At 50.5% G+C, this 27005-nt stretch overlaps 12 protein-coding genes across 12 annotated transcripts; 7 read left to right on the top strand and 5 right to left on the bottom strand.

Annotated features, from left to right (window-relative positions):
* Positions 1-907: 907 nt before the first annotated feature.
* Positions 908-2962, bottom strand: BO79DRAFT_272960 (uncharacterized protein; the record flags this gene model as incomplete). Its single annotated transcript, XM_025687473.1, has 1 exon — positions 908-2962. One exon carries the CDS (start codon positions 2960-2962, stop codon positions 908-910), a length of 2055 nt encoding a protein of 684 aa, XP_025536485.1.
* Positions 2963-4786: 1824 nt separating this feature from the next.
* Positions 4787-5647, top strand: BO79DRAFT_272959 (zincin; the record flags this gene model as incomplete). Its single annotated transcript, XM_025687472.1, has 1 exon — positions 4787-5647. One exon carries the CDS (start codon positions 4787-4789, stop codon positions 5645-5647), a length of 861 nt encoding a protein of 286 aa, XP_025536484.1.
* Positions 5648-6075: 428 nt separating this feature from the next.
* BO79DRAFT_200699 (uncharacterized protein) lies at positions 6076-8011 on the top strand. Its single transcript, XM_025681514.1, has 2 exons — positions 6076-6558; positions 6614-8011. The coding sequence occupies exons 1-2, from the start codon at positions 6106-6108 to the stop codon at positions 7703-7705; spliced, it is 1545 nt and encodes a 514-aa protein (XP_025536483.1). The 5' UTR covers positions 6076-6105; the 3' UTR covers positions 7706-8011.
* A 1770-nt stretch (positions 8012-9781) lies between these two features.
* BO79DRAFT_178968 (putative MFS transporter) lies at positions 9782-12057 on the top strand. The gene is made up of 4 exons (XM_025680002.1): positions 9782-10210; positions 10263-10425; positions 10473-11534; positions 11588-12057. Exons 1-4 carry the CDS (start codon positions 10003-10005, stop codon positions 11895-11897), a joined length of 1743 nt encoding a protein of 580 aa, XP_025536482.1. The 5' UTR covers positions 9782-10002; the 3' UTR covers positions 11898-12057.
* A 590-nt stretch (positions 12058-12647) lies between these two features.
* BO79DRAFT_239748 (dienelactone hydrolase) lies at positions 12648-14447 on the top strand. The gene is made up of 3 exons (XM_025684949.1): positions 12648-12979; positions 13066-13503; positions 13561-14447. Exons 1-3 carry the CDS (start codon positions 12733-12735, stop codon positions 14355-14357), a joined length of 1482 nt encoding a protein of 493 aa, XP_025536481.1. The 5' UTR covers positions 12648-12732; the 3' UTR covers positions 14358-14447.
* Positions 14448-14478: 31 nt separating this feature from the next.
* BO79DRAFT_155411 (alanine racemase domain-containing protein) lies at positions 14479-15939 on the bottom strand (the record flags this gene model as incomplete). The annotated part of the gene is made up of 4 exons (XM_025678783.1): positions 14479-14897; positions 14976-15522; positions 15595-15711; positions 15784-15939. The coding sequence occupies 4 exons, from the start codon at positions 15937-15939 to the stop codon at positions 14479-14481; spliced, it is 1239 nt and encodes a 412-aa protein (XP_025536480.1).
* Positions 15940-16171: 232 nt separating this feature from the next.
* On the bottom strand, positions 16172-17900 carry BO79DRAFT_200688 (glutamine synthetase family protein). The gene is made up of 5 exons (XM_025681513.1): positions 17434-17900; positions 17117-17379; positions 17007-17059; positions 16277-16957; positions 16172-16225 (listed from the first exon to the last, which is right to left on the bottom strand). Exons 1-5 carry the CDS (start codon positions 17846-17848, stop codon positions 16195-16197), a joined length of 1443 nt encoding a protein of 480 aa, XP_025536479.1. The 5' UTR covers positions 17849-17900; the 3' UTR covers positions 16172-16194.
* A 432-nt stretch (positions 17901-18332) lies between these two features.
* On the top strand, positions 18333-19399 carry BO79DRAFT_210744 (type 1 glutamine amidotransferase; the record flags this gene model as incomplete). Its single annotated transcript, XM_025682880.1, has 4 exons — positions 18333-18453; positions 18503-18729; positions 18790-19016; positions 19097-19399. Coding segments are annotated over exons 2-4 (739 nt in total), but the record flags the coding sequence as incomplete, so codon positions are not given.
* A 173-nt stretch (positions 19400-19572) lies between these two features.
* Positions 19573-21236, top strand: BO79DRAFT_210743 (aldehyde dehydrogenase family protein). The gene is made up of 4 exons (XM_025682879.1): positions 19573-20030; positions 20084-20556; positions 20611-21022; positions 21078-21236. The coding sequence occupies exons 1-4, from the start codon at positions 19629-19631 to the stop codon at positions 21189-21191; spliced, it is 1401 nt and encodes a 466-aa protein (XP_025536477.1). The 5' UTR covers positions 19573-19628; the 3' UTR covers positions 21192-21236.
* A 681-nt stretch (positions 21237-21917) lies between these two features.
* BO79DRAFT_200680 (oxidoreductase, short-chain dehydrogenase/reductase family) lies at positions 21918-23128 on the top strand. The gene is made up of 4 exons (XM_025681512.1): positions 21918-22081; positions 22148-22653; positions 22716-22752; positions 22801-23128. Exons 1-4 carry the CDS (start codon positions 22032-22034, stop codon positions 23039-23041), a joined length of 834 nt encoding a protein of 277 aa, XP_025536476.1. The 5' UTR covers positions 21918-22031; the 3' UTR covers positions 23042-23128.
* On the bottom strand, positions 23099-24784 carry BO79DRAFT_239743 (Zn(II)2Cys6 transcription factor; the record flags this gene model as incomplete). The annotated part of the gene is made up of 2 exons (XM_025684948.1): positions 23099-23926; positions 23972-24784. 2 exons carry the CDS (start codon positions 24782-24784, stop codon positions 23099-23101), a joined length of 1641 nt encoding a protein of 546 aa, XP_025536475.1.
* Positions 24785-25174: 390 nt separating this feature from the next.
* Positions 25175-26737, bottom strand: BO79DRAFT_200674 (uncharacterized protein). Its single transcript, XM_025681511.1, has 2 exons — positions 26464-26737; positions 25175-26393 (listed from the first exon to the last, which is right to left on the bottom strand). Exons 1-2 carry the CDS (start codon positions 26653-26655, stop codon positions 25218-25220), a joined length of 1368 nt encoding a protein of 455 aa, XP_025536474.1. The 5' UTR covers positions 26656-26737; the 3' UTR covers positions 25175-25217.
* Positions 26738-27005: the final 268 nt, after the last annotated feature.

Here is a 27005-nt window from a genome sequence, read left to right as displayed (position 1 = left end):
CCTCTCCTCCACATTGGTAGTACGTTTAGCGTGCCTCTCTAACCTCCCGGTATATTTTCTTAGACATATTCCCGAAAAGCCCTGGGGGCCCGTAACATCTAACGGTATCATAGTCACCTTTCAATATTCCCAAGACTGCGCAGTTTGGTCTAGAACCAGACTGAACGAGGTACTGCAGCACGAGTAGCGTACTAATAAGAGTATACGCCCTGTAGCTGCTTGATATTCTTGATTATATACACTAGCATACTTAGTAGTGTTATCGAAACCGATATTCTGGGCTTGGACGGACCATGTCTTGGAATTTGACCTACAATATATACTCAATTAGTCCAAGTAGTTCTACAGTGATGGCGCTACTGTTCTTACTATCCTACCTTCTCTAAAGCAAATTAGTGTGGCTTTGGAAATATACCAATGTAGTCGGAGGTGTCTTTGAAGCGTTAGAGATGTAGTAGGGGAAGAATGGCATGAGTTTCCTTACGAAATCTCGTATGGCCTTGGCTGCGGGGTATATGATTTTCATCTCCATTAGAGACCTTGTGAACCAATTGTTCAACACAACCCATTCCACGACTCATTCGGGCGAATCAATACAAAGCTTACGTCAATCACTTTTGTAGCCACTGTTTGTGTAGTCAATGGAGGTTATAGGATGCATTTTGACGTCGGATGATATTTTGATGTCCATTAAGACACTAAGTGATAGCTAATCTGACTCAAAGATCCGTAGTGATTATTTTGACTCTTTCCTGAATATTATATGACGTAGTAACTATATAGTCGTTTTAGCCGTTGTACTTATATTGACGTTATGACCCTCAGTTGGTCAGAATAAACACAAGAGGGGTGTTGATAATGGACAATTGCTGCTACTGCTAAGGAGTCTTCCAGCATCCTAGGTCATTTAGACATTTGGTACTCCATTTTCAAGCAGTCTCAACCAAACAACAAGGTGCCAGTCCTGATCGTTAGCCATAGTGTCAGCTACATTAGCCGACTCACCGTTCACTGCCGAAGGATAGACGAATGCACAAGTTGCCGATCCTCCCGGAAAGAAATTGACCATATTAGCTCGGAGGATCTGTAGAGCAATATCATCTGTCTGCTTGGTTCTCAGCTCCCCAGGAAGGCGGATAAGTGCTTGGCTAGTCAACGCACTCCAGTAATGAGGAAACACGTCGCCCCACTGACGACGGAGGCCAAACCAATAATCATCCCAGTGGCGGTTAGCGATTTGGTAGAGCCGAGCATGTGGCTGTGACCCGGAGAAGGCCATGAGCCAGTTAAGACGCTCCTGTGTCTCGCTCAGCAGCGTGGCGTTTCTCGTTAAATTATATGTGTCTGCGACCATCTCGACTAGAGGTTCGACAATAGACTGCTCATAGCTTACTTCGGATGACGGGAGGTCGCGTCCATCGTTCACGAAGCTCATAGTTGTATCGACAAGTTTTCTTTTGTACGTGGCGCTTTCGTTGTACCGTCCGAGTTTTTCGAGGCTGTCGCAGAGCTCTAGGATGGCTTGGGAAAAGAAGATGATTGGTGCTTCCTGCACCTGTCCGATTTCGAATGCTCTGTTTAGTAGTGTCACTGCCGTGTCGATATTTGTGCTGTTACCGAGCCATTTGTACCGGTCGTTGAAAAACATCACAAGCCATATGGCGTCATACGGCCTCTGAGTTTGGGTGCATCCAGTGCAACGGCGAGTATTCCCTTCAGCGTCGAATAGAGAGGTGCTGGCAAACTCGACCCAGTTTCTCAAGGGAATATCCACTAATTTAGATGAAATATATCCGTGCATCGCTGCTAATTGAAGAAGTGTAGGCATGGCAATTCGCTCCGATCCATCCCCCCAGTCGTCCCACGTGCTTGACACAATTGTAGTGAGGTTTTCAGTGTCAATGGCAACAAAAGCAGCATTGAGGGGGGCTGGACGCTGCACCGGTCGCTGGTGTTCTAGGATGTAGTGGGCCCTCTCTCGCACAACAGTTTCAAGCGGCAGGTGAAATGAAATCTCCGTCCGGGAATCGCCAATATCGACGTTGTAGGTGCCTGGTGAACTTGCACTGAGTGTGTAGCTACTTCCTCGTCGCCTAACCTTCAGACTCGAAGATGACGAAGTCGGTTTGATCTCTGAATCAACGGTGATTTCTTGGTCTAAAGGGGCTGAGTATGCTGAGAAGGTTGCTGGAGGTTTCGTAGCTTCAATGAAGTCGCTGGCATTATCGTAGAAACCAATTTCCCACTCCAGAACGTATGAATCTCCAGGGTCGATCTGGACCACTGGTTGACCACCAAAACCATTGGGGTCCCTCTTGGCATCCGTGACTTGAAGAACTATGTGTCCTCGGACGTCAGAGCTGGTAGATGACTCAATAGAATAGCTCCATAAATGGCCCTTTCGAACAATGAGGCCTAGTGACCGGCCTTCGCCTGACATAGGTTCAGCTAATGCCCACGCCCACGCACCGCCGGTAAAAACATGGGCATTCACGGCAGATGTCAGAGACCAGAGGGCTGTGTCATAAAGGTCGTTAAAGGGAGTCTGTATGTGTAATCCTGTTACGGTGATCCTCTCAGGCGAGGTATTCTCGAATATGTACGTTTCCGTGAGGACCCGCCCAGGGGACCTCGTGATTCTCAGTCGTAGGCCATCATCAAGGGGGATGTTGTAAGGTCCAGTGAAGTTGCTGTAGGGAATATGATCCAGATTCCAGGACCCGTCTCCAGAATCAGTGGAAATAGTACCTGCTCCCCATGCATGACTGCGCGTGTGGAATGTTGCTGTCGTTTCATTTAGAAGAAATTCTCGTTGAGGGCTTGCTCCATCAACGAATTGGACGATGGTGCTGGAATTTGAATACAAGATAGCATGTCCGGACGAAAATGTATAAGAATGATTGGACGCTTCAGTAATTACACAGATAGGTATCACGACAAGAAAATATAGTAATAACCACATTGTGTACCTCCGTAAAATCCAATAGAACAAAGTATGGGGAGCTCCGAGATATCTTGTAATACTGGGTTTTCCTTTCTAATGAGAATCTCTTCACCCGACAGAGCTCGGAATCAATTATCCCGACGGCTTTCTGTCCTTCAGAAGAGGGGGTTGTCAGGGTTCGCAAATAACCTCGGCCGGGAATATAGTAGTAGAGAGGATCAACACTCCCCGGCCAATGAGATATCTTGCCGCATCAGACTAAATAGTATTCTTCAGTTTGCCAATGGAATCAATGTCAATAGCGCTATAGGCTTAGTTTCCGCTTCCAATGCTCAGATTCCGGGCTGCCGTGCCTGTCATTACCCGATTTAGCAATAGTGTAGTATGTTCTGACATCCTAAGATGCCGCCAGTCAGATAGATGCATTCCAAATACAAGATATCGAAGGGTCTGCTTGTTATTAGTACTATATGCTACTATACAAAGTCTAAGAGACATTTGCAAGCGCAGATGAACTCGACTCAGGTAAATCTTGTTCCAAGCGAAGATCGTAGGTGCATGCCGTCGCATAACATCTTCAAGGGAGTAGACCACCTAAGCCCTAGCGACACAAGTGCTGAGTCTTGACAACTTGATAGATCCTTCATGAGCTTTGGGCAGCTTAGGAAGTGTCTATTTAGCTTGGGGAGGTGACTGGTTGCCGTCATGATCCCTGGACATTTAGGATCATCAGAGCTATGCACATCAACCAGTTGTCGAAGTTCAATAGAACTACGGATTTGCTGAGATAACACCATCTTCTCGAAGAGGATATTAGAGCCACGAAGTATGATTGGCCGAAGCTGCTTTAGTGGAACCGTTTCCGAGGAGTTATGGTTCCTTGTCTGGTCTCTACAGCATTAAACTTGGGACTCCAGATTCAAAAGCTTCATATGACATTGAGTGCGGGGTTCTCATTCTGCATAAGTACAAGGAAAGTCTATTTGCAGGATTTGATAGTTTAAAGTGTCTAATACGAGATATCCCCAGAATAAGATTTGGCTTGGTTGGCTCGGGAGCTTAATCGGTCCCGGTCTTTTGAGTGACCCCACGATCCGCCAGCAGACGCACCTTTGCATCTAGTGATAGGCTAGATCATCAGGCTGAACGAATAAGTTGCGAGAATATCAATCATGTTCTATCATTTGGTCATGGTGAAAATATAATTACCCAGGTGGCTTCTGACACCTCCACAGCTCTGTGCCTCGCTGCAATGGCAAAATCATGATGACATTAGAATACGAAGAGGGCTTTGGGGGTATAAAGTATTGCGACGCCTTCAAGTCTTGGCCTCGTACTGGTACTGCATGCGGCTTGCAAATGCGCGGTTAGAAGGCATGGGGTGACTTGTAAATAAGCTCAATCTACATGATAGTACCGGGGTTTTCGTGTTCGGGGTTACTTTACGGGCTACTGTCAGCTGTGCTTGGCTGTTGAGTTTCTCCACGACCTTAACTTCCCTAAGTATTAAGGTTGAAATTCCGTCTGTGGCCTGTAAAAATATACACAGTTCTGTTGAACGACTTGTAGCTTACCGTTCTTGAGAGTTTAGAGCACCGGGGGTATGTGATCATGGCCAAGAGTTCTATTCTAGTCTAGACTACGCCGCCTTCATTTGAGCAGCAGTATCATGAAGCATTCCATCTTCCCTCCAAAGCTAGAGGGCAGGAACTGAGATATAAATTGCAGTGCAAGTCCCCCACGAGATACTCTCATTTGAAAAAAGTACAGTTCTTCCTATTCAAACTGGATCCCACAGGAATATTTTGGTGCGGAACTTCAACAACTCCTCGATCAACCAACATGCCTGGTGACATTCGCGGCACCACCCTCACCCCCTCAACCTCCAAAATCGACTATCTTGAAGCCTTACAGGAGGCTGTTGGCTCAAGAGGCCTGAAGACTCTCGCTCCTGACAGTGTCGACAGTCCCGAACTCCAGAACTTGCGGCGGTCCCTCGCCAATTCCACTGCGACCGCACCCGGACGGTATACCTGTTCATCGGAGAAGCCTCTGCCCGTTACCATCAGAGGCATCAACAATCGCGCAACCCTCCAAGGTGGATTCAGAGGAGTGATTCCGCGCTGGAAACCCGACAATCCACCCCAACTCATCAATTTTGCTGCATTCGCAAACGGGTACCCACGCCCCGGTCTCGCTCTACTCGCTGCGAATGCCCTCAGGGATGCCGCAAATGACTGGAACAAACTTGACCTTGGGGTGAAGTTCGAGTGGGTGGAGGATATCAATAAAGCGTCATTTGTCCTCTCCTATGCGGGAAACCAGGGGGGTGTGCTCGCGGAGGCATTCTTCCCGAACGAGGACGATCTCAGTTATCTGAATGTGTACTCGGCTGCATTCCAGCCGGGTACAATCCAGTACTTGAAAAACATCTTTTTGCATGAGCTCGGGCATGTTTTGGGTCTCAGACACGAGTTTGCGCCGGAGCTTGAGGATACTAAGGATGATTATAGTGTTCAATTTGGTCCTCGGAATCCTTTGTCGGTGATGGGCTATGAATTTCCACCACAGCTGCAGACTACTGATAGGGATAGTGCTCAGGCCTTTTATAGATTTCCGGGAAGTGAGCTTGGTTGGAAAGAAGCACATGTTCCGCAGCCGAAGAGAAAATTGTTGCCTATCAAGGATTGTACGGCCAGATGAGCAGGTCTGTGAAGGGGCAAAAAGTTGTTTTCTTGTGTCTAATTTCAGTAGTCATGGATAGTTTGACCTGCAATTTTGATGACGACTCTGACTGGGTAAATCCCAGGACTTCGATATTCTTTTATGAGGCATTGGTACACGTTGACAGTGTAAAGCTCTCCTTGACTGGGTTGATCGAGGAGGGGACTCGGTATATATTATCTAAGCTGTTATGGAAGATGCGATACCTCGTTAAGTGGGTTACCGCCAGCGAATGCCTGATGTATGTGATGTTGTGCGTCTTATCCGGCTTGAAGTTGGGAAGAGAGTGATTCCTTCCAGCGACTCGATCCCTGTCGATCGATCTAAGGTCATGTGATCGCGTCTCTAAAGTCCTGCGGAAATAACATGACCCCCAGTGACTTTACTCTTCCTGGTACCCTTGGTCTCGCAATTGTTTTCTCTCCCCTACAACACCGATGCCAAAGACTCGTCGACTCCTACAGCAGGAGATTACATACTCCGAGGCCCAAGATGACCAGAGTAATATCCTTCACAAATTGACTTTCCCATCCCAGCGGGATCAATTTCTTGACCATGTCTACCGACACCGTTCCTGGATCCAGACAGTGGTGTCGCATCATCTTAACCTCCGGCCAGGGGATGCTTGCCGGGTTTCCCAACCCAATGAGTGGCTCCACGGAAGCTTCAACCTATGTATTCCTGTTCAGATAAATACACATAAAGAATTAGGCACAACCGAAATTCTTGTCAGAATCCCGCTTCCCTATCGGATTGGTGAGGCTTTCCGACCCGGTAATGCAGATGAAAAGCTCCGCTGCGAGGCTGGAACCTACGCATGGATGCAACAGACGGCCCCTTCCATTCGAGTACCACACTTATATGGATTTGGACTGTCAACAGGTCAATGTGTAAGCGTATCCAGATTGGTGAGAACTTGAGGTTTCGACTAACTACAAACACCAGTTTACGGATATCGAGAACATGCCTTTTCTGGCCCGATGTTTTCATTCCCTCCGCCGCCGCTTACGGGCATTCTTCGGGTATCAGATCCCCACGCGATATGTTCTGCACCCCGTCAATTACCCTGATGATCCGGGTATGGGCTATCTCTTGATTGAATACATCGACGATGCTCAAATGCTTTCAAATACGTGGAGCACACATCACGGCGACGAAAGATTGCGAGCGAACCTCTTTCGAGATCTGAGCACGATCTTTCTAACGCTTGCTCGAGTTCCCCTGCCGAGAATCGGGTCTTTTGTCATCGATGAAAATGGTTACCTAACTTTATCGAATCGGCCTCTATCTTCCGAGATTCAGGAACTTGAGAATGGGAGTATTCCCATTGATATGCCTCGCGACTTCACGTATTCAACCGTTGACTCTTACGTGGTTGATCTCCTTGCGTGCCATGACAGCCGCATGCAACACCAGCCCAATGCAGTCATGGATCTAAAGGACGGAATCTACCAGATCACAGCCTTGACAATAATGAAAGCCTTATTCCCGCATTTCTTCCAACGTGAACTTCGTCGTGGACCTTTCATCCTGCAGCTGACTGACCTCCATCCAAGTAATATATTTGTTGACAGTAATTGGAATATCAGATGTGTGATTGACTTGGAGTGGGCATGTTCGCGTCCAATTGAAATGTTACATCCTCCCACCTGGCTCACAGATCAGACTGCGGATAACCTAGATCTTGAAACATACAACAAAATCCGCGAGGAGTTTATGAATATCCTTCAAGAGCAAGAAAAGTTGATGCACGCTAAGGCATACCAAACACCATCACTCTCGACAGTCATGGAACAGGGATGGAAGACAAGAACTTTCTGGTACAGCCTCTGCCTGCGAAGTCCTCTAGGCATCCACCAATTCTTCTATGACCACATCCAGACCAGGTTCGCAAAGGGCCACATAGACGACGGTGACTTCTTCCGAATCAATATGAGCTACTGGAGGGAAGGGGCGATTCCATTCCTGCATGCCAAGGTGAAAGACAAGGAGAAATACGATATGCAGCTCCGGGAGGCATTTGAGGTCGAAGACTGAAGGTTGTGGGTGGCGAGAGGGCTGCAAACCATAGAGAATAACATTAGTAATAAATTGACGTGAAATAAGGCCGCTGATGAGAGAGCGTCGAGCGATGATTTTCGTAAGTGTGTGCATTTACATGGCAATCTCGTGATATCCAGAAGTCAGCTGGTATTCTGGTTCCTGCTTCCGCTGGGATCTTCCATTGCCACCTGCGCAGCTTTGTCAAGAGCTGCGACCGCGGACGCCATTCTGCGGGCTTTGGCAGCTTCGGAAGAAGATGTCATTTGCTTGATAGACTTGACGTCTGCTCGAATTCCCACAGTAGCCTCACCAACGTACTCTTCCGTATCTTTTTTGCTTTGGTTGGATCGCGGGTCGCTCATATTGTTTCAGGCACTGTTCTCCTGCGGTGTCCTTAGTAGTTGACTGGCTTGAAACGATTAAGGGTGAATATATACTCACCTCAAGTTTGATCAAAGCGAACAGGCCAGTAATATTCCTGTCATCTAGAAGGGCTATTCGTAGTGCAAGAGTGAGTGGCCTTCGTGGTTGCCCTTCTTCTGTGACAGTCCTATCTACCCCGCTATCTGTGCCAAAGTGGTAAGCAAGGCTGCGAGCACCGAGCACCGAGCACCAGACAACAAAGTACCTTGCACCGGGACCCAGGTAAGATCCAATCAACTCCCCCTGCTAGCGGTGCTGCCTGATCAGGTTGAAGGGAATGACACAGGACGTTATCTGGCCTGTCACCAGTAGGAGAAATAGGCGATGTGCTATCGATCTGCCTGCTGTATGCACCTGTTATCACATACAGATTAAATTACGCCATTTCGAGTCGGTGCTTCACACACCCATATAGAGCGATTTCCTGGCGTCGGCTCGATGAGACCATCATCTGGCTGTCCGGGTCATGGTTTGATATCTTGAGGCCCGGGGGGCTGTAGTGATATCATAGTCACACGCGTGTCCCACTATAATCTTGCAGTGAAATTAGGGATATGGACCGAGGATAAGAGCGGAGTCGGTGTCATGCTTCTTTCTTCCGTGCTACTAGAAGGATATATGTTGTCAATCAGTAGATGCTCACTTGATTCACCTCGCGAGCATTTGCAGTAGTGCCTCCACTTAGCAAATGGAGAACCGCGAAGTGTACTGCCATGTTTAGTATACCTTTGGATATACTAAAGATATAACTAAGATACAGCACCTGCGGGAGCATCTCTAGTGACAAGGAGACACGGAGAGGCCTGAACTTCCTTCAACTAGTCCGGTTCGCTATCTCCATCCTATTTTGGTACTCGCATTGACTTAGCGTGTCGCAATTAGACTCCGGAGGACGTGAATGCATCTACCCTTGATTATTAGTTCTTCTTAGGTAGTAGATTATACCAACATATGGACAGCATGCTATGAATGTTTGGTCCCGTGGGTTCGTCGATGGAACCTGTTTGTGGGAAATAACATGCAACCCATGCAGGGTCGTTAAACTTCTTGCGGGCGGAGAGATCACATTTTCAAGATTTATTATACATCGGGATTCTTGGTAGTATATGAATCGGAGCACGAATCATGTACGTTTCTCTCTGGCGATCGATAAGGGGCACGATCACTCGAGCGATATATTTAGAAGTCTGGTTACACTGTTATAGGTCGGTTTAGAAGGGTTCGTCAAGCCACGATGTCGCCATACCGCGAGTCTAAATTGAGATAAGCCAATGAGTAGGATGACAGGCTAGGGCCACTGCCTTTAGCTCTTGAATGGTTGGTTTGCGCTCTATGATGACAGTTGACTAGGTGCTTTGCTAAGTGCAGATGAGATATCCCTAGCTGCCGACCGATGTAATTGTGGAGTCGAGATCCTTCTCATGACTCAGCGATATTTTGAATCGACGATTGACAGACAGAAGTGTGTTTCACAAAGACATCTGGAGATCCTGGTGCACGGAATCTTGCAGAGTTGTGCAAAAGTGGAGTAAGATAAGCTGGTGGAGAAAGCGGCCGACCAGCACGGTCAAGGCAGGTGTCACCCCCAGTCCTTCCCATCCATCAACATCCCCATTGAGTTTACTGTCAGGCATCTCTTTCACCGCATGAAAGCAGACGATAAGGAAGAAGACCCACTATTTTGCATTCTTGTGCCCAAAACCCGGTTTTTGCTATCCCCGCATGGGTAAGGGATGTGGCGAAGGGGGTTGCAACATCCAGAAGTTTCGACTGGCGCCCGGGCTACCACTTACTTAACCTCATCCACAACCACCCACGGAATCTTCCTCCCGTGTTTGTCGCGACAACACTAAATCACAGACGTATCAATGTCTTTGGTGCAGCACGTTTCTGTCATCGAAGGTGTAGATCGGGAACCTGAACATCAGGATGATAGCACCATTGCGACCGCGGTGACGGGTGAGCCTTTCGCTCCGATCCATCGCAAGATCAGCTACGACGTCCTCCAGCCTCCACCTGCTCCGGTCGAGGTAGCTGGAACTCCTGCCTATAAGGTTTCGACCGCAAAGCGACTGGGTAAGTCAATTGAGATAATGTAAATAAACAGTATTATTCTGACTCGTTCTAGCCCAGGTTATCGTTACAATACTTGCGTGTTGGTTCGCGGCTGGCGTGGTCTTCGGATTCGCTGCCTTGAAGCCGGTTCTGGTCGCAGAAGGTGTCTATCGAGATCTGTGTACCGAGGACGAATTACGCGACGGGGTGGAAGTTTGCTCCGAACAGGATCTAAGGTGGGTCCTCAAGACTGGTCTAGCTGAGCTAGTATTGACTTTTGCAGGTTGAACCTATTTTTCACCATCGGCTCCATCACAGCCAATGTGTCTGCCCTTCCGGTCGGCACTATCCTCGATCGTTATGGATCACGTATCTGTGGCTTTGCCGGCTGCCTGCTACTTGCGCTTGGTAGCTCGCTGATGGCATACTCCTTCTCCCAGCCACAGTTCGATGGCTACATGGTGGGGAATTTCTTCCTCGCACTGGGAGGTACATTCATCTTTGTGCCTTCTTTTCAGATCGCAAACGCGTTTCCCAAGTATGCAGGTACGATCGTCGCTCTTGTCACTGGCGCCTTCGATGCGTCTGCAGCGGTGTACCTCTTCTATCGTCTGGTCTACGAGATGACCAATGGATCCTTTGATCCTGGGAAGTTCTTCCTAAGCTATACCGTAGTGCCTGGTTTTATTCTCGTTGCCTTGATTACGCTCATGCCGTCCCATGACTACCAGGGTACGCATGAACTCGAAGTGAAAATCGAAAAAGCAGAAGACGCTACTCACGATATCCATGACTCAGACGACGATATCGAGAGCGACACGGAGCTGCGACGTGTCCGGAGTGAGCGCGCTGAGCGACGCCGAAACAAGATGCGCAAGATTGCCAAGGTGCTGGGAGACAAGGGGGAGCGGAAAGAACGGGAGCAACGAGAAGAGGATCGCCAGGCTGCAAGTGCCGTCTGGGGGGCGCTCCACGGCCAGCCTGCTCATAAACAGATGGCCACACCGTGGTTCATTTTGATTACCTTGATGACGGTCTTGCAGATGCTGCGGATGAACTATTTCATTGCCACCATCCGCGCTCAGTACGCGTATATGCTCGACTCGGATGAACTCGCTGTTCAGATCAACAGCTTCTTCGATGTTGCCTTGCCGGTTGGCGGGATCATTTCCACGCCCTTCGTGGGGCTCCTCCTTGACCACATCAGTGTACCTGCTGTACTGGCTATCATTGTGGTTCTGACGACGGTGATTGGCATCCTGAACTCCATACCTGTTCTGTGGACGGGATACGTGACCGTCATATTGTTCGTTTTGCTGCGACCACTCTATTACTCGGCCATGTCGTAAGTGCACCCATCCACTATTCTATGGAGCTACTGCTTACTGTTGTAAATAGTGACTACGCGACAAAGGTGTTCGGATTTGCCACCTTTGGCAGAGTCTATGGGACCATCATCTGCGTGTCGGGAATGGTCAACTTTGCCCAGTATGGACTCGATGCGTTGACTCATGGACCCTTTGATGGAAATCCCATTCCAATCAACATCTTCTTTGCCATCGCTGGCTTTGTGGTAGGAACCGCGCTGGTATCGTTTGTGTACGTGGCCGGGCGGCGACTACGGGCACGGGAGCAGGAACTGGAGGAGGATGAGGAACGACAGCGGTTGATTCGGGAGGAGAGCGATGAAGAAGACTACGAAGATTGATTGGGGGTTGTCAATATGTTTATTTCGTATATGTTACGAGATGGATACAGTGGGAGTATGGTGCATGGTGTACATGGCGCATGCTTGTCCTTTGATGAAGCTTACCGTGGCTTTACAAGGGTAAATTGTGTTCATAACGGGTATGATATTAATTAGTAGTCTATTGTAATGAGAAGCACGAAGTACGGCTCCACAGACAGATTAGAGGATCATACGATGGGGAAGCATGGTTCGATTAAGGTTTGGATCCATCCGTATACTTCTGCCTCTATGGCATGTAGGATGACATCTATGCTTCATAGGGAACAGAGTAACTATAGCATCGAAGTATCTTCCAGTACTATCCTTCATCTTTCTAATAACTTTTCTCTTACTTCAATTCTGTCTGTTTATCTTCCGAAAGGAAATATATGCAGTCCTCTGTCCAGAATCTCAAGAATCTACACCATCTCTCCACTCTTGGCAAGCGGCAGAGACATCCGCCTGATCAGATGAATCCACGTCAGATGTCACCATCATCCTATTGATCAGATGGGATACAAAAGTAACATGTAGTCACAATACCAATAATAACCCAATCCTAATCATCAGAATATACCCAAGTATAACCATCAGTAACTGTCCAAATACCTGCTCCGTTCCTGCCCTGCCGGCGTCGTCATCATGACGTAGCCATCCGGCGGCCCGCGCTCCACACCAACAACCATACCATACACATTCTACTTACTACTTACTTACGCTCGCGCTTGCTTCATCCTCTTTCCTTCTATGTGTACATTTTTAATCCTTAATATATACATACATAGTAGTTGCTGAAGCAGCAGAGTCTTCTATTATGGCCTCCATATCCATCAACGCTCCCGGCGCAACCGGCTTCATCTACAACAACGCCAACCTGGGCACCGCCCGCGTCTGCGTCTCCGCCGAAACCCCCGACTTTGATACCGAGACGCTGCGCGCCTGGGCCGACGAGGGGTTTGATGTTGTCTATGCGCCGTATAATAATGGGGGGAAGGAGTATGAGGCGCGGTTGAAGTCAGTTAAGGATGGGTTGGGCGTGGGGGATAATTATGCTGTTATTGGTGAGTATCCTACTTTATACTACTCTCCTATATGTCATTTGAGTGGGATAGGAGTAGGGTTAACTGTTGGGGTTTGTGGTGTATAGCATTCGGCGACGCCGCCTCCTACTGTCTCGACTACTACCTCAAATCGACAAACTGCAGTCGTCTTGCGGCCCTCATCGCATACTATCCCACTACGATCCCTGATACGCGATCGCGATTCCCGTTCTCGGTGCGCGTGTTGACGCATCTTGCTGGAAATACGGTGGACGTGGTGACTATTCCGACGGTTATTGGGTTGCAAGGGAAGAGACATCGCTCGACGAAGCAGATCAACCCTGGTATCGGGACGGGAGAGAGATTGCAGATCGGCTGGCCGGCGTTTACGTATGAGTCGGCGCAGCCGGGATTCGCGGAGCATGATCTGGAGGAGTTTGATCGGTTGGCGTCGGATTTGGCGTTTAGTCGGACGTTGCAGGTGCTGAGGAAGGCGTTTGGGAAGGATTTGGATTTGGAGAATAGGTGGGAGGAGCAGCTTGAGGGTGAGTTCACACCTTTATACTTGGTGGCTATTTGGGGTGGAGGGCTAATTGGTACAGCGCGCTTCTTCTCCATGAACCTTACTGGAACTATGGAGCCGTACGTCGGTCATCTCAACCCGACACTTACTTGCACACCAACCATGAGCGGTGGTATCGGGACACATGCGCTGCGTCGCTTCTATGAACAGCACTTTCTGCGCAAGTTGCCTCCGTCGATGCGTCTGCGGTTGATCTCTCGGACTGTGGGGGCGGATCGTATTGTTGATGAGCTGTATGCCTCGTTTGAACATACTCAGGAAATACCCTGGATGCTGCCGGGTGTTCCGCCGACGAATCGCCGGGTCGAGATTGTGCTAGTTAGCATCGTCAGTCTGCGCGCGGGTAGACTGTACTCGGAACACATGTACTGGGACCAAGCCAGCGTGTTGGTGCAAGTCGGACTCCTGGACCCGAAGTTCATCCCGGACGGGGCACCACAGGGCGTGGACAGATTACCAGTTGTTGGACGCGAGGCTGCCAGACGCATCGTGGAGGAAGATCCCGAGGCAGAAGGCCGGGACTACCATAATCGGTTGATCCGCCGGGCGAAGGCTAAGCGCGGGAAGGACAAGCCGGTCGAGGAGTCAGGGACGGAGATGGCGAAGAGTGATACAGAGAAGGTGGAGAGTAAGCCCGCCGGAGAGAGTAAGGGGAAGACGGTGCAGAGGGAGCAGAATGGCAATGGAGAGGGTGCACTGGAGAATCATGGAGCGGAGGCGGATGAGAAGGAGAAAGACGCAGAGAAGAATGGCGAGGAGGAGAAGCCGGTTAATCCGGCTGCTGCTACGGTGGAGGACACGAAAAGCGATGAATGAGCGTGTATACCCTGCATAGTATGTTTGAGTGTTTTGTGTATCTAGCTTGCATTTGGATTTCACCTCTTTGCCAATTTCAATCAATCTCATATCACTACAACTACTACATAGTTAGGGCATCCTACCACCCCTTCCAAGGAACCCACGTCTCCCTAACCACATCCTCCTCATCCACAACATAATACACGAAATGCTGCGCGGCCGTAATACACGCATGCTGACAATGCAGCATGACCTTCTGTCCGACTTGAAACACATCCTCCACTTTCCCTTCCCCATCCCCCGCTCCTCTAGACAACAACCCCAAAATCCCATGCTCCTGCGACATCCTCACCACCCCCCACTCAGGCCTCTCAACTACCCTCCCAAACCCCGGCACCGCGCTCGTCTCCTTCGACAGCGCCACCGTCCCGGCATTAATCAGCGCCTCGTTGCGACGCGGATACACGCTGCATACTTCGGCCAGTACGCGGACGGCCAGATCTGCGGGGGTGATTAGATCGGTGCTGAGTTGTTGGAGGTCGTTTGTTGGGTAGTTTCCTATACCGGAATTATTAGCTTCGCATTATCCAAGGCATTACGGCTCTATGAGGGGGTTATAAACGGGGAAGTACATACCAGCATGAACCTCCACATCAACATCCGCATCATCATTTACATTCCCCTCCTTGGTTAGGAACTGCTTAACCTGACGAACAACATGCGCTGTAGGCGTTGATCCAATCGAAAGCACAACCCTCCTCTTCTTCCCATCACCACCACGGTTTCTAATCAGCTTAACACCCCGCAACACACCCGAAACTTCACTCCCCAATGCCCTCCCCGCCTCTTCTTCCCCCTTCGCAGAATACGAATGTCCCGCGTGGCAGTAGAACCCGTACAATTCCACCGCGCTACTCTGCTCCACAGCGTGCACTAGCTCTTCCAGTTCGGGCCCGGAGTCAGGGGAGTACACGTCTACGCCTGCGCGGCGCGATCCGACATCTAGCTTGATGAAGACCGACCAGGGAGGGGTACCATCTGAGATGGAGTTGTTGAATGATTCGATGATGGGGATGTGTTGGGGTGAGTCGATTAGTAGGAGGATGTTGAGATTCGGGTGGGATTTGCGTATGGAGTGGAGGTGGGGTAGGGCGGAGGGGTAGATTGGGAGGCCGTAGAGGGCCTTTGTTTTATTTCATGTTGGGGTTAGACTGTGGGTTGGGGATGGGGATTGGGGATTGGGGGTAGGGTATACCTCGTTGAGAATGCCCTCTTCTGCTAAGGGGAGCACGCCGCGGAGTTCGCTGAGGGTGGAGACGATGAGGCCGCGGTGGAGGCCGTTGGAGAGCATGAGGCGGGTTATTTCGAGGGTCTGTTTGGGTCATATTATTTCATGACTTCGCTATGTACAGAGTGGAGGGTTGGATACTTTTAATGTCTTTACATGGGGACGGAATGACAGACCCAGCTCTTGTACATCTTGTTGTAAGCGGTGGATGTTTCTCTCCAGTACGGGTTTGCTGAGGACTAGAGATGGGGTTGGGAGGTCGCGGACTGGCCGGCCGATGAAGGATGTGTGGGATTGGAGGGAGAAGTCCATTTCTGTAGTACACTCTGTGGTTGTATATTCGGGAATTGGGCGCAATTGAGGGTTCAAGTAGCTAGATGTGGGCTGTCCCTGATTCTTATATAGTTTTGGCTGGAGATGTGGAGGGATGTGGGGCCATCTTATCAACTGCCGATAGAATCGCATTGACTAATAGTTAACTAACTAGTTAGCTCCGCTTACTAAGGACTACTCTGCTGCCAGGACAAATTAACAGGTAAATAATGAAATTGATCTATACAAAGGTATCTATACAGTCTCGATATAACGCTTAAACTCCCTATAGAATGGTCAGCAATCAGTCAATGAAAGTAAGAAGCGAAGGACTTACCAATCCGTAACCGCCTCTCTCCACACCCTCAACTCGTGCTCTCTCGTCGCCGTGAAAAAGTCCACAAACTCCGGGTCGAGAATCTCCCTCGCAACACTCTCCTTGTCATTGAATCTCCTCAGCGCCTCCTCCAACGTATTCGGCAGCAACTCCGCCTTGATCTTCTCCGCCTTCTGCACATTGACCGGCGGCACCTTAATATCCAACTTCTTCTCCACGCCCCTCCATCCCGCCGCCAGAATCACACTCAGCGCATAATGCGGGTGCAGATCCGCACCCGGGATCCGCACCTCGAAGCGAGTCGCTCCTGGCTTACACACGGGCGGCGTGATAATTCTTACCGAGGCCATGCGGTCCTCCAATCCCCAGCTGATATTCACCGGCGCCCAAAAGTTCTCCACCAGCCGCTTGTACGAGTTAATGGTGGGCGCGAATAGCGGCATGATGTCCGGAAGCGCTTCCAGCACGCCTGCGAGGAATTGTCGGCCCAGGTCGGACAGTCCAGCTGCGTCGGCCCAGGGAGCATTGGGATCGGGAGTGTCGCGCGCGAAGAGGTTCTTGCCCTCTAGATCGGTGAGAGAGACGTGGATATGGCCCGAGCTGCCGGGCTGGCCTTGCATGGGCTTGGCCATGAAGCAGGGCGTGATTCCATGTTCGACACCGATGGATTTGGCGAGGAGTCTGTTCGTTAGCTTGAACCCCAGAGCAATTACATATGTTGTGGGCTTACTTGAATAGAGACACCTTGTCGGCCATGTCGCTAACATCGCATACTTTCAATGCCTGATTTGGTTAGCTCAGCGCGGTCCGCACAACTCAATTGAAGCCAACTCAACTCACCGCTTCATACACGCCCGGTCCACCCTCAGTATGCCATCCCTCAATGCCGCAGTTGAACCGCGCGCTGGTATCAAAGATATCATAGAAGTATTTCTTGTATGCCACTGGGCGCGTCGCGCTATAGGAGAAGCTGCCTGCAGTCAAAGGGCGCAGCGCACCGGGGGCATTCTTATCGAGAAAGGCGGCGATGTCGCGGGTTTGGGAGCCATGGGCGCCGTATCCGTCTTCCGAGGGGGTCTGGAAGTTCATGAACTCCAATTCGACTGCATACGTCAGCTACTCTTCCAGCGTCATTTCTTCTTGGAGAATTGACTAACCTCCTGCCATTCCCTTGCAATTATTCGCCGCCAACTTATCGCAAATCGACCGCAACATGCTCCGCCCATCCGCCGAAACCGGCTTATCGTTCTGTACGAACCTCACCAGGAAGAAAGGAATATCATCCTCCCAGGGTATCCGACGGAAGGAGTTCAAATCCGGCACGGCCAGAAAATCCACGTATCCCGAGTCAGCTGGCGCAATGTTCGCCTCGGTGGTGTAGAGCATGTCCTGCATGTCCCACCCGAAGACGGCGGAGCTGAAGCCGAATCCCTTCTGCGCAATGCCTAGGAACTTCTCCTTGGACATGACCTTGCCGCGGAGAATGCCGTCGCAGTCGACGCCGGCGACTTTGACTTTGATGTCATTGTCGAGGAGGTTGGGGAGGTCCTCTGCTGTGATTGTCGTAGCCATTGTGTATATCGTCAAAATTTAGAATTGAGGGGGTGATTGTAAGGGAGCGTAGAATGGGGGCATTTCTTGGAATGGTTGCTACTTAAAGGTACGCTTGGAGGGCTGGGTTGGGGGAATTAGTCTAGTCAGTGTCTACGTAGGAGCTGGCTGATCGCCTTGATTGCGACGGTATTGCGGCGCCGTCGGGTCCGGTGGTCGGAAACGTATTTCTATAGTGTAATGTGAAGCTCATGGAATCAATTGGTCTCGAATTTGGGGACTGGACTTGGTATAGACGGCCTGTGTTTGGTTGGGATGACGCGGTTCCGATCGGAGCGCGCTGCGGGGATTTCTGGGACCGCGCTTATCTTATCGCGAGGGTGAGGGGTCACAAGTGAGGTACGGAATACTTGCCTCGGATATACTCTGTGCATACAGACGCTTTCTTTACTTTGGAGAATATTTAGAGAATAAGTTGTGATTAGAGTTTCAGTTCCATTGGATTCCGCGGTCATAAGCTGTGATGAGTTGAACTACATTCATTGCAATTGAACGCGGTTATGCCACGCGGAACAGATAGTAGTAGCAGAAGGCCACAGCACTAGTAGTGAACACATTTCCAATAAGTAACTCTCACATCCATACTATGTTCAACATCACCAACTCACTATACAGCATGTCACAATCCCTCCGCATAGCCATTCTCGAGTGCGATACCCCTATCGACCCCATCAAAACCAAATATGGTCCCTACGGCGACATCTTCGAATCCCACCTCAAGGAAGGTCTCAGGCGCATCAACGCAAATGTCTCTCTCCAATTGACCAAGATCAATGTGGTCCAGCCATTTGTGGACTATCCCAGGCCAGAGGACTTTGATGCCGTCCTCTTAACTGGCAGTAGTATGTGCTTTCAAACACTTCCCAGAATTCGCATAAGGCATGCCGCTAAACAGTCTACAGAACACGACTCCTACAAAGATGAGCCCTGGATCCTCACCCTCACTCGATTCGTGCAAGACTGCTATCTCATCCACCATAAACCCGTGATTGGGATCTGCTTCGGCCACCAGATTATTGCGCGTGCGCTGGGAGCCCGCGTCGGTCCGAATGTATCGGGGTGGGAGGTTGCTGTTGAGTCGGTGGATTTGACGAGTGCTGGGAAAAAGCTTTTGGGGAGAGATACTTTGGTAAGTATGTTTTTCCTTCCGGTTATTCACTTGGTAATCATGGCTAGGATGTATGCTAATGATTATATTTATTGTTGCAGGCTATACATATGATGCATCGCGATATCGTGTACGAGGTTCCGCCGGGATGTGTCAACCTGGGAGCTACATTGATCTGTGGTATTCAGGGGTTATATGTCCCCAAGCGCATTCTTTGTGTTCAGGGACATCCGGAGTATAATGAATTTATGGTGTCGGAGTTGTTGAAGCTGAGGCGGGGAATGCTGGGAGAGGCGTTGTATGAGAATGCGATGGCGAGGGTGGGGAGAGAGCATGATGGGCTGGTGTTTGCGGAGACGATGTGTCGATTTGCTTTGGGAATATTAGAGTAATGGAATAACTTGAGAAGAAACATTGTTATGTTCAGTCAGTGATTGATGGTGCTGCGAATTGGAGAAAGGCCCACCGCGGGACCGCGGTCCACTAGTAGACCGCGCCACTTGGTCGCCGAGATACGCACAGCTCTCCTTCCTCTTTCTCTTATCGTCCATTATAAGAAGTACCCCTCACTAACTATCTACAATCCTCATTCCTACCCCATACACACCACCCCCCATCACTTTTCTCTGCATAATGTCAAACGCAATTCGCACTCTCTCCCCCTCCACCAACAAGGTCATCTTCGAGCATCCTGGCCTCTCGCTCGACGAGGCCCGCCAGGTCGCTCAAGCCTCGCAAGATGCCTTCCGCACATACAAGCAGACCACCCTGGCTCAGCGCAAGGAAATTGTCCTCAAGGCTTTGGACTTGATCGCTGCCAACAAAGATACTCTCGCAGAAGAATTGACGACCCAGATGGGCCGTCCCATCGCCTTTAGCGCCAAAGAAATCGAGACATTCCGCAAGCGTGGAGATCACATCCTCAGCATCGCAGAGGAAAGCCTCAAGTCTCTCCCTGGCACGCCAGAGAACGGCTTCAGGCGATTCCTGAAGAAGGAGCCGGTCGGACCGACTCTGATCATCACCGCCTGGAATGTAAGAAGCTACTCAACACTCTTTTGAGGTCTGAACCACCACTAACGACTCAGTTCCCCTACCTCGTCACCATCAACGCCCTCGTCCCCGCCCTCCTCGCCGGAAACACTGTCCTCCTCCGCCCATCCCCTCAGACCCCCATCTTCGGCGAACGCCTCCTCACTTACTTCACCGAAGCCGGTCTTCCTCCCAACGTCCTCCAACTTGTCCACGTCGGCTCTCCCGACGTGCTCGACCAGATCGTCCAACTCCCCCAGATCCAGCTCATCTCCTTCACTGGCTCTACATCTGGCGGTTTCCGCATCCGCGAAGCAGTCGCTCGCAGAATCGTCCCCGTAAACCTCGAACTCGGCGGAAATGACCCCGCTTATGTCCGCCCCGATGCGGACATCCCGTACGTGGCTGCTCAGCTTGTGGACGGCGCCGTCTTCAACTCGGGCCAGAGCTGCTGTGCTGTGGAGCGGGTGTACGTGCACGCAGACGTGCATGATAAGTTTGTGGAGGAGGTACAAAAGGAATTGGCTACGTGAGTACCTCGCATCTCTCAAAAAGATAATCTGGTCTAACGCGACGAATGAAGATACAAGCTCGGTTCTCCCCACGACAAGTCCACCACCACCGGTCCGGTGGTCTCCAAGGCAGCACTCAAGAACATTCAGTCGCACGTCGACGATGCCCTGTCTAAGGGTGCCGTCAATGCCACGCCCCAGAACCCCACGTTCGAGAACACTCCTGCGGAGGGTAACTACCAGGTTCCTACTGTTCTGACTAACGTTACTCACGATATGGTTGTCATGAGGGAGGAGACGTTCGGTCCTGTCATGCCGATCATGAAGGTGTCTTCGGATGATGAGGCGGTCGCTCTGATGAATGACAGTGACTTTGGTCTTACGGCTAGTGTCTGGACCAAGGATATCGCCAAGGGAGAAGAGTTGATTGAGCGGTTGGATGCGGGAACGGTGTATATCAACCGTTGCGATTACCCGAGTCCGGTACGTTCCCCCTCCCATTGAAGTCGTAATTTTGAAGGGTCACTAATGTTTCTAGGACCTCGCATGGATTGGATGGAAGAACTCAGGGCTGGGATGTACATTGGGACCTGAGGGATTCAATGCGTTCTACAAGTTGAAGAGTTTCCACATCAAGGAGCAGCAGGCATAGAAGATATTTTCAATAGTTGTATAGCTTAATTGATGTTGCATGATGATCATGATTCTTTTAAAGAGTATAGCACACCAGCTGTAGAATAATAGATCTCAATCATTCTCAACATATCACAGAACTACCAACAAGAAAAGCACTTGAATAAATTGATCACCTAAAATAACTAAAACCAAGAAACAAAACACCGTGTCCCTGTCTATTGAACTCTTCCATCTATCTCATTCATTTATCCTCCATCAAAATAATGCATTGTGCTCAATATGCAAATTATGCCAAAAGCGCAGCTACATCCCCACCTGACACAACAAAGCCTTTGGAATCCGTTCGCTCCTCTGCAAAAACAGGGGAAAGCTGAGCTATGAGCTACCGCGGTCCCGGACCGCGGGGTAGGTACTTTTACTAACTTTAGCCCCTCCGCCCCACCCCACCATCCCACCATTTCATCCCATCCCACCGCTTATCACCCAGCCAGCTAGCTAGCTGCTTATCGGGCGCGCTCGCGCTTCCGACGCCGGCGGATAGATAGTTACACTTACAGCAGCCAAGGGAGGTGGAGCGGACCCAGCTATTATCTGCACAGTAGTACTGTGAGGAACGGCGGTGAGCTGCTGCAGCTGGACTCTGAATTGCCGAGGAAGGAGGGGTAGCTATTTAGCTTATTTATTATGTAACTGGTTATCGAGCAAGGGGTAATTTTGGTGTGGCTGTACTTCCGTACTACTTAAAACCGTGGCCGGTTCGCTCTCCCTTGTTATCGGTTCATCTTTGGTTCTATTCTTTCACTTTCTTGCAAGAATATACATACATACACAGACAATTATCCTATAATCTAACACAATGGTTGGACGACTTGCTGGAAAGAATGCGCTCGTTACTGGTGCTGCGGGGTATTTCTCTCTCTCTCTCTCTCTTTCCCCTGGGAAGCAATGAGCTGACAGTACTGTTTCATGCAGTGGCATCGGTCTCGAAACCACCATCCTCATGCTCCGCGAGGGCGCCTCCGTCCTGATGACCGACATCAGCGGCCCCGGGCTCGAAAAGGCCCTGAACAAAGTGAACGAGGTTGTGCCCGAGCGCTCCGGCAAGGTGGAGACCCGCGTTGTCGATGTCTCCAAGGAGGCGGATGTGGAAGCTGCCGTGGGACATTTGGATGCCTGGGGTGGATTGGATGTCATTTTCAACAACGCGGGTATTATGCATGCTAAGGATGGCGACTCGGAGGAGACTCCCGAGGCGATCTGGGACTTGACCATGAACATTAATGTCAAGGGTGTGTGGTATGGATGCAAGCATGCTGTCAAGAGTCTGAGGAAGCATGGCAAAAAGAAGGGAAGTATTATCAACACGGCCAGTATGGTTGCTTTGGTTGGTGCTGCTACGCCTCAGTTGGCGTATACGGCTAGTAAGGGTGCGGTGTTGGCTATGACTCGCGAGTTGGCCATTGTGCATGCTAGGGAGGGTGAGTTGCTGCGCTGCTGCTGCTGCTGTGTGTGTGGGATGGTGCTGATGGTGATGATGCAGGTTTCCGGTTCAACTCGTTGTGTCCCGCTCCGCTTAAGTGAGTATATACCCTCCGTGCATGCTGGGATGAAGCTAATGAATGCAGCACCCCCCTTCTGCAGGACTGGCTCGGTGACGACAAGGAGAAGCGCTTCCGTCGTGAGGTTCACTTCCCCACTGGTCGTTTCGGAGAGGCCATTGAGCAGGCTCACGCCGTCATCTTCCTGGCTAGCGATGAGAGCAGCTTCGTCAACGCAGCTGACTTCGTCGTCGATGGTGGTCTGACCAAGGCGTATGTGACTCCTGAGGGCCCTGCTACTGAAGCCCCCAAGAACTTGGGTCAATAAGCAACGACCTGTCTGGTCAGGATGCTATGAGTGATGATTGTATGATAGACTGGTTGATCAGGCAAACGATATCCATATTTGATTCCGCTGCATGGCGCGGCAGATGTTCCATGGGCCGGTTTCGTCCAGCGGCATCTGCCACATGTGTTCCAGTATGAGTAGAGTTCTTTGCATGTTGCCGAGTCCAAACGTATTCACCATGACGGTGAGTCGGCGGCGTAGACTATCCTGGTGTTCTGCGTTGGTTAAGCACGACCCCACTACAGCGATTGGCCAGCAGAGACCGGAGTTGATCCGCGCGGTCCCAGACAGCTGCCCTAGATAAGTCATCGCCTCTGTAATCGCGGTCTCGATCAATCCCTGATACATGCCGTTCTCCGCCCGGGAGAACCCGCCTAGCGCGGTGTACAGGTAAAGGAGCATTGCCTGCTGGAAGATCCGCCCTGCTAGGAATACCTCCGGGCTGACCGAGGCATATGGTGTCCATCGCATTATTTGTACTTGCAGTGAGCTGAACATGGCAATATCATCCGCAGTGGGCATAGCTGGTCGGCCATCGTGCATCATCCACTGCCGACCTAGGTCGAAAATGCACGGTATCAGTAGTAACAACTCCAGCCAGCAACCACATAGATTTCCCACGTATTCCGATTGCAGCAGCTGACGCGCCCTCTGTTCGAGATCGAAGTTCAAGAACAGTTGAGTACTGACGCGAGCATCAACCGAGATCATGCTCACAGCAGCAGTGTAGGTGTAGTATTCGATAACAAAGTCTTTTAGGTCTTTCGGTACCGCTGTATCGCTTTGTGAGAGCAGTCGAATCAGAAGAGAATTAGCAGCAGTCAGATGGTCGAATATCGTGCCATTCATATCGCCTTTGGCCGTCTGCAGCAATTAGCCACGTTCAGTTATCTTGTAATGTAGACATACCTCTGTAAAGCACATCACCAATGCCCCTACCGTCAGCATGAGCGGGTTTGACTCTTTCCCGTCAATAAAATCGGTAACGCCTTTTCGGAATAGCTGAAGGGCTGACGTGTAGTGTTTCTGTGCCACCTCATCAGATTCCTTGTGACAGCGAAACGCCCGATGGGCAGCACTCTGCGTCAGAACCAGCTGGAGCAGAAGATCGCTGCTGAAAGCGAGTGGCACGATCTGGACCAGAAATGGGTTGATCGGGGTAGACCCGTTGGCCATGCAGTCGGCAGTCGTCGCCAAATAGTGGCTCAACAGCTGATAGGAATCAGGTCCATGGCCGGGAAACATGGACAGGCTCCGGGGGAGTAGATTGCTAACGGAGGCAGACGTTCCCAGGGCTTGGCTGCTGCCGATAGCAGGAGTTGGAGCAAGGTCCATTGAAATCAAGGGACCTGATGCAGGAGACTCGCGAGACGTGTTCTCTGGAGACTCCGACTCCCGTAGTATCTCCTCTGGAGAGGATGGTGAGGTAGAACGAGACTCGATCGAGCTGGACGTTTCCCGGTTCACGCTCATCTGTCGAGGGGGTCCATCTTCATTTGACCGTCGATCATTATGGCCATCATCTTCAGGCATGAAGGAGATATTGTTGGCCTTGGGTTGGCCTGGGATGATGGTTGGCCACTGGCAGGTGAGCTTATTCCGCACGCATCCCCCACAGATGGGTTTGGCTTCATCACATTTCTTCTTGCGGCGTCTGCAGGCCCAGCAACCGGTGCGGACGCGGACGATGGGGTCGGTACGCGGCCGTCTACTAGGCGGCATTGGTGTGAAATAAGGGGCTTAGCGCTAGAGGAGTGGGAGATTGGAGGGAATCAGTGCTAAGTTCAGAGGCATGGAGAGCGGATGGGAGAACAAGCGGATCGACGGCGCGGGAAGCCGAAGATAATCCGGTGATTGGTTGGCGGGGCCGAAGTGGAGATTCCATTGATTCGGCTTCAAGTTGAACAGCCAGCATTGTGAGAGGGTGGTCATTCTTGAGGTGCTGGAGAGGAACATGCAGTGGGAGTTGAACTAACTGTGTTTTGGCCAAAGAGGAAGACAACACCCGATTTAATAGGCCAGCTACTTCATGTTAGGTGCCAACTGGTCAATGACACCACCGATAAGAGAAACATATTATATCCACTGCAGACAGTAAAGTAGAACCTAGGTGTTTGTCTATCCAACAGCTTTATGAATACACCAGTAGGGTGGATTACCACCCCGTCGGTCTCGGCCAAACATCCACAATCGTCGATCCATCCCCATCCCGACTCGAATCCACCACCAGATACCACCCATACATAGCCCCAGTCACGCACGCATGATTCGGATATATCTTGACAGTCTGTCCGACCTTGAGCGGAATTGCAGAGCCATCTCCCCCTTCCCAGGCAACAATCGCATGTTCCTGGCTGATCCGATCCACAATCAACCGCAATGACCCCTTCTTTCGTCTCCAATCCCCAACCACTCCCCATCCCGGATACGACTTGCACGGCTCCCTCCCCAAAGCTAACGACCCAGCAGCCACCAGAGCCTCGGGTTTCGACCGCTCGGCATCATTATACACACTGCAGACCTCTGCCACAACGGAAATGCCAACCTCTTTCTCCGCATCCGCAGTGGGGTGGATATTGGTGCCCAATTGCTGCATATCCAGAACCGGGTAGACACCCGCATGGAGCTCAACTTTGACTGACAACTCACCATCCACATCCTTCTCATGCAACAAGCCCTTCAACCGCCTTGCCTCCTCATTGAGTTGCCCCTCCTCCTCAAGTAACTTCTTCACCACAACCACCTGCGGCGTAGCCCCAACACTGACCACCAATTCCCTCCCATTACCACCAGGCAATGAGAACAAATCCTTATTCTTCCTCAATGCCTCCCGACACCCGGTGATCTCTTGCACCAAGAACCTCATTACCTCCTCTGGCGTATCACCCCCATAACTCAAACTGTTATGCGAGTAAACCCCAAGCAGAACCAACCTCCCCTCGCTCTCCCCCTCAATCACCTTCTCGATCAAACCCCCCTTGTTCAGCATGGAAGGCGGGAGTCCTGCCCGATGATATCCAGAATCCACCTTGAGAAACACCGACGGTGCATGACCCACCAGTTCCCGAAACTCGGTCAGATACTGTACCTGATCAGGATGATCAATCATGACGGAAATACTCCCCTCGCCTAGTTCGCGTGCTAGTGCAGCCAACCTGGGAACTTGTGAAGGTACAAGAGGTATGCCGTAGAGTACATTAACATTTCGTCCGGTGGCCCGGAGTTCCTTGAATAATGGGAGCAGAGTCTCCCCTTCCAGAAGGGTGGAGATGACAAAGTTTGCGGGTATGGATTTGTCCTCCCCAGCCTGGAGACGGGCGATTTGGGGAGTCTTTCATAATATCAGTCATCACGCATTTTGTGAATTGGGTCAGGATAGATGGTATGTGATGGGGACATACTTTGTGTGTCTTGACATGTGCACGGAACCCCACATCCAATGCCTTTACTGCATCCAACATGGAGGCGCAATGGCGCTTGATGATGGCTACATCTAGGACAACCGCGGGTTTGGGGACCGAGCCGATGTCTTTACCAATGTAGTAGCGTTGAAGGGATTCTTGGGAGGGTGGTGGTCTGGTTGGGAAATCCATTATTAGACCTTTTTCTCTTCAGAAACTGAAATTGGTATTATCTTTGTAGTAAGTAGAGTTAAACCGTAGATCTGTGTAGAAGGTATTGAATTGGTTTATGTTCAGTTGGAGTTGTCGATGGCCTTTGAATCATCATGTGGGGCGGTTTCGGTGAGGTGCGGGGCGGGGAAGGTTTAGCCTGAAGTTTAGCCGGGGGCTGCTTCTTATCCGCATGGATCGAATTGATATCTTTCTCCAAAGATATAGCCATAACATGAGTAGAGCAAACACTTGTTGATAGCTTGTAGAAGAACTCGGATGAACGTACTATGAGCTTTGTTTCGTATCAAGGGTTATCATCGACATTACAC

The sequence above is a fragment of the Aspergillus costaricaensis genome, assembly GCF_003184835.1.
Source record: "Aspergillus costaricaensis CBS 115574 unplaced genomic scaffold BO79scaffold_30, whole genome shotgun sequence".
NCBI lineage: Eukaryota > Fungi > Ascomycota > Eurotiomycetes > Eurotiales > Aspergillaceae > Aspergillus > Aspergillus costaricensis.
Note: the sequence above shows the minus strand (reverse complement) of the source record. Positions and strands in the feature narration are given on the sequence as shown.

Bases quoted from the DNA above. Each gene is read 5' to 3' on its own strand.
- BO79DRAFT_200699 (XM_025681514.1), top strand. From the start codon at position 6,106: ATGCCAAAGACTCGTCGACTCCTACAGCAGGAGATTACATACTCCGAG. The intron at 6,559-6,613 runs GTAAGCGTATCC...TACAAACACCAG, and splicing joins GACTGTCAACAGGTCAATGT to TTTACGGATATCGAGAACAT.
- BO79DRAFT_178968 (XM_025680002.1), top strand. From the start codon at position 10,003: ATGTCTTTGGTGCAGCACGTTTCTGTCATCGAAGGTGTAGATCGGGAA. The intron at 10,211-10,262 runs GTAAGTCAATTG...GACTCGTTCTAG, and splicing joins TTCGACCGCAAAGCGACTGG to CCCAGGTTATCGTTACAATA. The intron at 10,426-10,472 runs GTGGGTCCTCAA...TGACTTTTGCAG, and splicing joins TGCTCCGAACAGGATCTAAG to GTTGAACCTATTTTTCACCA.
- BO79DRAFT_239748 (XM_025684949.1), top strand. From the start codon at position 12,733: ATGGCCTCCATATCCATCAACGCTCCCGGCGCAACCGGCTTCATCTAC. The intron at 12,980-13,065 runs GTGAGTATCCTA...TGTGGTGTATAG, and splicing joins GGATAATTATGCTGTTATTG to CATTCGGCGACGCCGCCTCC. The intron at 13,504-13,560 runs GTGAGTTCACAC...TAATTGGTACAG, and splicing joins GTGGGAGGAGCAGCTTGAGG to CGCGCTTCTTCTCCATGAAC.
- BO79DRAFT_200688 (XM_025681513.1), bottom strand. From the start codon at position 17,848: ATGGCTACGACAATCACAGCAGAGGACCTCCCCAACCTCCTCGACAAT. The intron at 17,060-17,116 runs GTGAGTTGAGTT...TAACCAAATCAG, and splicing joins GACCGGGCGTGTATGAAGCG to GCATTGAAAGTATGCGATGT. The intron at 16,958-17,006 runs GTAAGCCCACAA...GCTAACGAACAG, and splicing joins GACAAGGTGTCTCTATTCAA to ACTCCTCGCCAAATCCATCG.
- BO79DRAFT_210743 (XM_025682879.1), top strand. From the start codon at position 19,629: ATGTCAAACGCAATTCGCACTCTCTCCCCCTCCACCAACAAGGTCATC. The intron at 20,031-20,083 runs GTAAGAAGCTAC...CTAACGACTCAG, and splicing joins TGATCATCACCGCCTGGAAT to TTCCCCTACCTCGTCACCAT. The intron at 20,557-20,610 runs GTGAGTACCTCG...CGACGAATGAAG, and splicing joins GTACAAAAGGAATTGGCTAC to ATACAAGCTCGGTTCTCCCC.
- BO79DRAFT_200680 (XM_025681512.1), top strand. From the start codon at position 22,032: ATGGTTGGACGACTTGCTGGAAAGAATGCGCTCGTTACTGGTGCTGCG. The intron at 22,082-22,147 runs GTATTTCTCTCT...TGTTTCATGCAG, and splicing joins CTCGTTACTGGTGCTGCGGG to TGGCATCGGTCTCGAAACCA. The intron at 22,654-22,715 runs GTGAGTTGCTGC...GTGATGATGCAG, and splicing joins CATTGTGCATGCTAGGGAGG to GTTTCCGGTTCAACTCGTTG.
- BO79DRAFT_200674 (XM_025681511.1), bottom strand. From the start codon at position 26,655: ATGGATTTCCCAACCAGACCACCACCCTCCCAAGAATCCCTTCAACGC. The intron at 26,394-26,463 runs GTATGTCCCCAT...ATATTATGAAAG, and splicing joins CACATGTCAAGACACACAAA to ACTCCCCAAATCGCCCGTCT.